At 40.7% G+C, this 9,429-nt stretch overlaps 1 protein-coding gene across 1 annotated transcript; it reads left to right on the forward strand.

The window, feature by feature from the left end:
• Window positions 1–4,707: 4,707 nt before the first annotated feature.
• LOC127683528 (homeobox protein CDX-1-like) lies at window positions 4,708–6,455 on the forward strand. The gene is made up of 4 exons (XM_052180848.1): window positions 4,708–4,888; window positions 5,005–5,204; window positions 5,643–6,048; window positions 6,319–6,455. The coding sequence occupies exons 1-4, from the start codon at window positions 4,708–4,710 to the stop codon at window positions 6,453–6,455; spliced, it is 924 nt and encodes a 307-aa protein (XP_052036808.1).
• The last annotated feature ends 2,974 nt before the right edge of the window (window positions 6,456–9,429 follow it).

A 9,429-nucleotide genomic window follows, 5' to 3' on the forward strand; every position in this document is an offset into this window, starting at 1 on the left:
AACAACAACAACAACAAAAACACAGGACCAGATGTGTTTGTTGGGAATTCTATCAGTTCTTCAAAGAAGACCTACTACGGATAGTTTTCAAACTATTCCACAAATCAGAAACCCGAGGTATCCTTCACAATTCATTATATGAAGCCACAGTATTGCTTATACATAAACCAAACAAAGATTAAACAAGGAAAGAGAATTCCAGACCAATTTCCCTTGAGAACAGTGATCCAAAACTACTCAATAAAATTCTTGCTGACCGAATCCAAGAACACATCAAAACAGTAATTCACCAGGATCAAATAGGCTTCATCCCAGCAATGCAGTGTGGTTCAATATATAGAAATCTTTCAATGTAATCCACTACATAAAGAAACTCGAAAAAAAAATACCCCACAAGATCATTTAGTTAGATGCTGAGAAAGCATTTGACAAAATTCACTATCCCTTCATGTTAAAAGTCTTGGAATGATCAGGAATTCAAGGCCTATACCAAAACATAGTAAAAGCAATATACAGCAAACCAGAAGCCAACATCAAACTAAACAGAGGAAATTTGAAGTAATCCTACTAAAATTATGGTCCAGAAAATGTTGCCCACTCTTTCCCTATTTATTCAATATAGTACTTGAAGATCTATCTAGAGCATTTAGAGAACAAAAGGAGGTACAGTTTGTAACACTTGTCAAAATGTTACAAACTGGAAAGGAGGTAGTCAAAACATCACTATTTGCAGATGATATGATAGTATACTTATGCAACCCAATAAAACAACACTAGAGAACTCCTACAACTGAGAAACAATTCTGCCATGTGGCTGGATGTAAAATTAACTCAATCAAATCAGTAGCCTTCCTCTACTCAAAGGATAAATAAGCTGAGAAAGAAAATAGGGTAATGACACCCTTTACCATAGTCACAAATAACATTACATATCTTGGTGTCACTCTAAGTATGCAAGGGAAAAATTTGTATGACAAGATTTTCAAGTCTCTGAAGAGAGAAATCAAAGCAGATCTCAGAATATGGAAAGATCTCTTTCATGATCATGGATTGGCAGAATTAAGGTAGTAAAAATGGCCACCTTGCCAAAAGCAAACTACAGATTCAATGCACTCCCAGTCAAAACTATATAACCAAGACATGCAGAACATATTTATACCTTAAAAACCAGACAGAAACAAAAGTAAGATGGCTACACACATTAAATTATTTAAACCAGACCAAAGGCCTGGTGTGGAAGGCATTCTCTTGGAGACATGGGATTAGGAATGTGATGAAAAATTGTGGGAGGGAGGTCTGGGAGGAAAGTAACAGCTGAACTGGGAAGTAATAAAAGTAAAATATAAAATGTAAAGAAATAAAGGATTACAAACCAAAAAATTTACATTCATGGGTTCTATAAAATGAGGCTACACCTGGAGTAGCATCAAAGGGTGGGAGAGAATAATGGATTTGAATATTGCAAGTAGGAGGAGCCAAAGGGTGGGAGGGGCTTTGAATTCCAGGTTAGGAGAGATATATAAGGGCAGGTCTTCTAAGGAGAATTCAAAGACAGAGGACTGCGCAGGTTACAGGAAACCTCTTCATTCCTGGTGAATTGTTGAGTTGCATGAAATGTCTAAGGTTGCTATGTAAAGGGGATATCAAGTTGGGGAAAATTTGGGAGACAGTGGAGGAGGATTTTTGGTGATTTTTTTAGCCTGTATGGGTGTTTGATTGGTGAAGTATAAAATATGCCCTGTATACATGCAGAAGATGTTATTTAAATTTAGTAGATGGTTCAAGTCTATCCCATAAATGTGAACAGTGCAGAGCAGTGATTTGCCCTGATCGGGGCACTCTATGGATGAGCTTTCAAGAGACCTCAAGGGGCTCTATTCTTCATTCTAAGCACAAGATTGAATCCTGGGCTGTTGAGAAAGCCTGGATCAATAGATAGTGAGGCCTGTCTATAGGACAAAGGAAAGAACTGACAATGGGATCTCAAGTGACCTTGGGACCAATTGAGGCTCCAGATTGCCTAGATAAGGCATAGTAGTGGCATTCTGACTCAAAAGTGTGACATCTTGGATGGTGTTTGGCTGAGCAGGCCCTCCTTCATCTAAAATCTGTAACCATTTTGGATGCATGGACCATACCTTTAATCCCAGGACTCGGAAACTAATGGCAAGTGGGTTTTTGTAATTGTGAGCCCTGGCTTGCATGTATAGTGTGAATCAGGAAGTCAGGGGCATGCACATGGAACCTGCCTCAGTCTCAGAAGAGAAAGTTTGGAGAAATAAATAGGTGTTAGTGGTGGCCGGAAACGTGCATGTCCTCTTGGCAGCAGGATGAGAAGAGACGCATTTTTTGAGATTGCTCCTAGAGAGTAAGGAAAATTTTTATTTTCTCGATGGAGCCCATGTTAGGAGGAAATCCTACAGGATGGCTCAGTTCTTTGTTACACACCTTTAGTCTTAGCCCTGCTTGGGAAGTAACAGTTAGGCTGATCCTTCTGAATTCTGTTTCAGCCTTGTGTTCTGTTTGACTCACATACAGCATAGTTCATTTAGCGAAACTCAGTCACAAAAGAAAAGAGTCCAAAAAAAATCTGTGATCTGGCCATATTTCCGTTAGATATTAAGTTGTGGCTACAGACTGGATGTTACAACAGGGTGTGTATAGCTGCTGGATTCTAGAGGATGAAAGGAGGAGCCTGTGGGAGGGTTCTTGATAGGGAGATTCAATTAAGGCTAAGTCCTTGGTATAGCACTTCAATATCAGGGGATCTGGCTTAGGTGTATGTGCCTTCTGACATCCAGAGTAGTTAGATCAACAATGCTCTTGTTTAGAATACGGGAGTGGAAAGGGTCCATGGAAATGGGACATGTTCCATTGCCCTTGATTCTTTATTTTGTCACAGGGTGTCATACTGCAAGGAGGAGAAACTGGGATCATGTTTTTCCAATTATGATAATATTCCTTTGTTTAAAAAATATTTAATCTTTTTTACAATCCAGATTTTATCCCCCTTCTGGTCCTCCCACGGAAAGTTCCACATCCTGTAAGTCTAGTTTCCTTCTCAGGGAGAATGTCTTCAACCCACCCCCTACCTATAAGAACTCCCTGCCCACTTCGGGCCTCCAGTCTTTTTAGGGATAGGTTCATCTTTTCTGAGGGAGTACAGTCCCACAGTTTTCGGCTGAGTATGTGTTGGGGGCCTCATATCAGCTGGTGTACGCTTAATTGGTGGTTGCCTAGTTTCTGAGAGATCTTGGGGGGTCCAGGTTAGTTGAGACTGCTGCTTTCTTTCTTCTATCTCTTGTATTCTCCTGGTAATGATTAATTATCCCAGATCTCATTCCTTGGTTTTCAATTTCCAGGGTTGCCTATATTTGTCTTTGTTATATCTACTTCCAATTCTAGGTCTTGGACTGCATTAATAAAAACTTTCACTTTTTTGATTGTATCTTCTTGTATTGCTTATGGGATTTATGTGTTTCCTCTCTAAGTGCTTCTACCTGTTCACTTGCGTTTTCTTATATTTCTTTATGTGAGTTATTTATATCTCTTTAAAAGGATTCTATTATCATTAAGATAAGATTTTAGGTCATCTTCCTGACTTTCAAGTGCATTTGTCTATCCAGGGCTTGCTCTGGTGGGAGAAGTAGTTTCTGATAATGCCAAAGTTTACTGGCTTCTGTTTCTCATGGTCTTGCTCTTGCCTCTTGTCATATGGTTATAGGGAGTTTTTTTTTTCTGGTTGGGGTGTTTCTGTTTGGGAGTTTTCTTTTTTGTCCCTAGGTTGACTCAAGTCTCATGGTAGGCCAGTTTCCTTGGATGTGGCAAACCTCCTGTGGGATCTTCCTACTGTGGAACCTTCAGAGGGGCATGTACACTGGTGACTTGTTGCCCTGGTGGCCGTGTGTCTTCACGGAGGCCTTCTTGAAGACCTTTGAATTGTGGGTTCTTTAGAGAGGCAGAGAAGCTGGAGATATGTTGCCCTGGCTGTGACACATCTACTGGGATGCCTTCATACTGTTTACGCTTGAGAGGATTTGTCAAGCTGTTGCCCTATGTTTCGCTGTTAACCAGGGAAGCATAAGTACTGTAGGTTTTGTTTCCCTGCATGCAAAAGAATTCCCGAAAGGCTTTCAGACTGTCGATTCAGTTTCTCTGCATGCTGCAGTGCCCCTGGGAGGTCTTCAGACTTTGGTGTCAGTTGTCCATTTACTCTGTTTGCAGAATTCCTGGGTTTGTGATTTGACTTTTGTGTCAGTTGCCCTGCATGCCACAGAAATCCTGTGAAGCCTTCAGGCTTTTATTTTCATGGGCAGAGGCAGACTAGCTAGTAGTCTGTCCCAACAAAATTTCACAGCCAGAAGTGTAGGATATGGAAAATTTAAACATTGGAAATGAACATTCAATTGCCAGCTTACCTGGACTGGCAACCTCTTGTTAATACTGGAGCCAAGTGCATATTTATTTCAATACTGAGAATACTTGTAAGATTTGGAAACACAGGCAGTTGTTCAGAAAGAATGAAGCTCCTGTCTGATTCCTGCTCTGTAACAGTCCAAACCAAATGCTGGGTAGGCAGGATGGGTAAATCAGTGCTCTCTGTACGTTTTTTGACGTGTTTTCTTTTACTAGATTCTCCAGAACATATTCCAATAGGTTCGGAACACACATAGGGCTGAAGGTCCCTCCTTGTATCCAAAATTCCAAATGCCTTCAAGTGCACCCATAGAAACCAGACCCCAAAGGCTTCAAGAGACTGCAAGGAACTTACCCTTTCAAGTTTATTACAGTCCCATATTGACCCCAACAAATCCAATGCAATCAAGTCTTTCAGTCCCTGAAAGGGACCTACATCAGCAAGAGTTCCAAGGACCACCAAGAAAATCAGGTATCCAAATGCAACTAGATCCTGTACTGGGCCCAGGTTTACCTAGTTTGAAAAAACCCTCAGGGCGTCTAAGTTATCAAATACATAATTGAAATCTTGTTTCCATGTTCTCATAGGATCTGTGGTACTGTCAGAGAAATATGGTGACCATCAATCTGGCCCTGTGACTTCAAGAAAGGTGCGGAAGGAACGCATTGTGTACTCCAAAAAACAAAAGCACCTGCTGCAAGAACATTTTGATAAGTGTCAGTACCCAAACCAGGATCAATGTGTGAAGCTGGCAGAGTTAGTTGGTGTGACAGCGAGGGACATCAAGGTCTGCCCCTCTCTTTTCCCTCAATCCAACAGCAAAAATCTACACTTTCCCATCAGAAACTTTAATTTTGTTCTTAAATGCTTAGGGCAGTGATGACAGTTTTAGGTGGTGGATATTTATGAATCAAATGCTGGGACTCAAATTTTTATCAACCTGGTAGCAATATAGAATAGCATTGTTTCCATGCAGGGTCTCAGAAATCTAATCACCAGAGCTCCTGCTAAAATACAGGACACACTGGCTCAATCTCCCCAGTCTTATGTTGTCTGGTCATACACAATCTACTTTATTATAATATCTTAGCCATCTTGAGTTTCCTGCTTCTTTGTTTCTGACATGTGAATCATTGCTATACAAACACCTTTTATCCAAAATCTTCACCTTGTGGTCCTGTTAGGGGACAACAGGCATTCTTCTGATATCTTCTTTCTTTTCCAGATCTGGTTTAAGAACAGCCGAGCTAAGTACAAGCGGATGGCTCTCCAGAATATTACAGAAGCTTTGCCAGAGACCAATGGAAGTTCAAAACCAGTTTTTGAATCAACCCACTTTCCTGGTTCCATACCTCTTGTTGCTGCTGAGAATGGAGAGCCCATGTGTTCAGGCACATTTAGTGAGGTTTCCATTCCCAAACTCAACTGCATCCAGGAATCTTCTCTGCATCATTATCAGGCCAGTGATGCAGACAGGTGTAGTCAACAGGAAGATCTGCTTGTTGGCCATGCTCCCATTATAGATTGGGATTCTGGTCAATCAGCAGCAGTTGAAGCCCAGACTGATCTAGCAGTGACTGAATCTACAGATGTCCTAGAAGCTGCCACCCATTGCCCAGAGGAGGCTCAAGGTTCAGGTCCATCTGCAGAGGAACTCTGGCAAAGAATCCTTGACGACTTGGAGAAATCCGAGGACTGGCTTACTCCAGTGACTGAATCTACAGATGTCCTAGAAGCTGCCACCCATTGCCCAGAGGAGGCTCAAGGTTCAGGTCCATCTGCAGAGGAACTCTGGCAAAGAATCATTGACGACTTTGACATACCCGAGGACTGGCTTACTCCAGTGACTGAATCTACAGATGTCCTAGAAGCTGCCACCCATTGCCCAGAGGAGGCTCGAGGTTCAGGTCCATCTGCAGAGGAACTCTGGCAAAGAATCCTTGACGACTTTGACAAATCCGAGGACTGGCTTACTCTGGATTACACCCCAAATCCAACTTACTTCTCTCAGCTCCTTGACCATTCCAGACATTTATAGTCATGAAGAAGTGTGTTATGTACACCCTTCATCTCAGTATTTGTGGGAATTAACCAGGCCTTTCTGTAGACGTTGTGTACCACTGTGGTTTATATAGAGGGGTTGTTTCAAAGCAACTGTAAATATTCATTCTTCATTGTTACATTATGTTCTCATGAAATAAAAGGAGAAATAGTTCCTGAAAATTATTTTATTACATATATTATCCATTTACATTCCAGTCACTACTGCATATGTCCCACTGACTTATAGTTCTTCACCCAACACATTAGGTAAAGTTTTCCCCTAATATTTTTTAACGTTTTTTACCTTTATTACGATAGTATCACTTACTATAATAGAATAGGAGATTAACTAATTCAGAAAGAAATAAATCATGATAAAGTGTTCTTGCCATTTTTGTTTACATTAAGGATTCAGAAAGTGGAACAAATTAAGACGACTAGGTAAACACCTAAAACCATGCCAACTTAGCTAAAGTTACATAATATTAGGATTCAAACCCTAATTTAGATATTACCAAATTATTCTCTAAGTAAATAAGAGACCCAAAACGTTATTGAGTATAACAACTTACACATGAAATATACAGCACTTTGTTTTCTCAGAAAGCAATTGGGCAGCTCTTAGGCATTTTCTTTGTACAGTGACTAGAAAATCTTGATATGACTAGGCACCTCAGCTTTACCAGTAAGCTGATCAGATATAGCATATAGCAGTTTAATAGAGAGGTAACACTTCAGGTTTCAGAAGGCAGCAATAATTCTATTTTGGCTTTTATACTAAATGCTTATTATATTTAAGGTGACAATTGAAGCATATGATGTGAAGGTCATTAAGATTTAATGACAATCATTACAGTGTCTTGCAATGTACACACAACTGTATAATGCTTCTGTGGAATGAAAACAGTGTTGATTAATTGGATTTTACATACCCACACAGAGAAAACTTAAAAAATAACTATCAAAGGCAATGTACTATGCTGATGTACTAAATTCAAAGTATGCCACAGAACTGAAACACATGACTAACACCGTGCTTTGTTCTAGGAGAAAGCTGACCAGTTCTCAGGGAAAGCTAAGCCTACACCATTTATCCTAATAACCATGGCTTATATAAACACATCAGGTTCCCAGTAAAGAACCAAATCTAGGAATGTAAGTAAAACTTTGAGTGTTTTATATCTCTAGAACCTGGCTAAGGCTACACATCTATCTTCAAATCAGAAGCTTATATGAAATAGAGTGAGGTTCCCAGCTATGATAGAAAATAGAAAGGCTTCCAAGCACCATATTCCCTCAGGTTCCAGGAAAGCATCATGTGAGAAATAGAGAAGTAGGCAAAGAGGAAAGCTGGAAACATTCAGCTGTGATGTGATTCACTGTACAAGGCATTTAAAGTTCAGGACTGGAGTGAACCATCATGCTTTTCATAATGCTGGGAGCTATCCGTTTAATAATGTTCCCAGATAAAAGCAGGCATGATCGTGAGGGTAACCACAGTCCCAGCTTTTGACAGCCTATCTGCAGTCTGAGCATCCTTCAAGCCACTGACATTCTGTCCCTTGATCTCACAGATGTGGTTGTCAGTTAGAAGGCTATTACTGGTAGCAGAATTATCCTTCACGATGGATGAGATTTTAACACTTCTAACGATAAAGCAAATATCCAGGTGATGCACAGAGATAGCAGACACACAGAAGTGTGGAGAAGCCAGAGAGCACAGCTAGGAGAATCCCTGTTGCTCAGAGGATCATGTCAAGTACTCCCAGGCAGGAAGCGTTTGGTTTCTATCTCCAGCTGGAGACGATCCTCTCCCACAGAGTGCCATATCCTGGTTAATCAGGGAGATAGCTAACCACACAGGAGTGCAGAGAGGTTTGAGAGCACAGGGAGGACCACCCCTGCTGCTCAGAGGAACCAGCCCAAAATCCTGAGAACACAGGTACCCAGGATCAGCCTGGGACAGAAGACTTCTGATTTTTGTCTGCATCCAGATAAGATGCTGGGCCACAGAATTACATATAGAAATACCACCACAAGGAAGCTAGTCTTTCAGGAGTGCCTACCAATCTGTGTCCAAAGGTGAGGCCACCACCATTCTCAAATTTCTGGACAAAGTGGGACCTGATAAGAACCATCAGGACACAGGAATCAAGAATCAGCTGGTGACAGGATACTTTTGATTTCTTTATGTACACCTGAGCTCACACATTATCCCAGATCTGCATACATAAACTCCTCCTAGAGAGAATGGGTCTCCCTGGAGTTCAGATATATAGGCTAGCAGGACAGTTAAACCACAGTCAGAGACATCAAGACCAGCTAGCACCAGAGATAACCAGATGGCAAAAATCAAATGCAAGAACACTGGCAACAAACCAAGTCAACATGGAACCATGCGAACCCAGTTCTCCCACAACAGCAAGTCCTGGATACCCCAACACACCAGAAAAACAAGATCTGGATTTAAAATTACATCTCATGATGCTGATATAGGACGTCAGAGTGGACATAAATAGTTCACTTAAATACAAACAGGAGAACATTTTTCAACAGGTAGAAGCCCTTAAAGAGAAAACACAAAACTTTCTTAAGGAATTACAGGAAAACACACACACACACACACACACACACACACACACACACACACACACACAAACCAAAGAAACAAAAAAAACAGGTGAAGGAATTGAACAAAACCATACAGGATCTAATAGTGGAACTAGAAACAACAAAGAAATCACAAAGGGATACAACTCTGGAGATAGAAAACCTTGGTAAGAATTCAAGAGTCATAGATACAAGCATCAGAAACAGAATAGAAGAGTTAGATGAAGGAATCTCAGATGCTGAAGATACCATAGAAAGCATTGACTCAACCATCAAGGAAAATGCAAAATGCAGAAACCGTGTAACCCAAAACATTCAGGAAATCCAGACCACAATGAGAAGAGCAAACCTAAGGACTA

Source organism: Apodemus sylvaticus, chromosome 1 (assembly GCF_947179515.1).
Source record: "Apodemus sylvaticus chromosome 1, mApoSyl1.1, whole genome shotgun sequence".
Classification (NCBI taxonomy): domain Eukaryota; kingdom Metazoa; phylum Chordata; class Mammalia; order Rodentia; family Muridae; genus Apodemus; species Apodemus sylvaticus.

Bases quoted from the DNA above. Each gene is read 5' to 3' on its own strand.
- LOC127683528 (XM_052180848.1), top strand. From the start codon at position 4,708: ATGCCTTCAAGTGCACCCATAGAAACCAGACCCCAAAGGCTTCAAGAG. The intron at 5,205-5,642 runs GTCTGCCCCTCT...TTTCTTTTCCAG, and splicing joins TGACAGCGAGGGACATCAAG to ATCTGGTTTAAGAACAGCCG. The intron at 6,049-6,318 runs GTTCAGGTCCAT...AGGAGGCTCGAG, and splicing joins TTGCCCAGAGGAGGCTCAAG to GTTCAGGTCCATCTGCAGAG.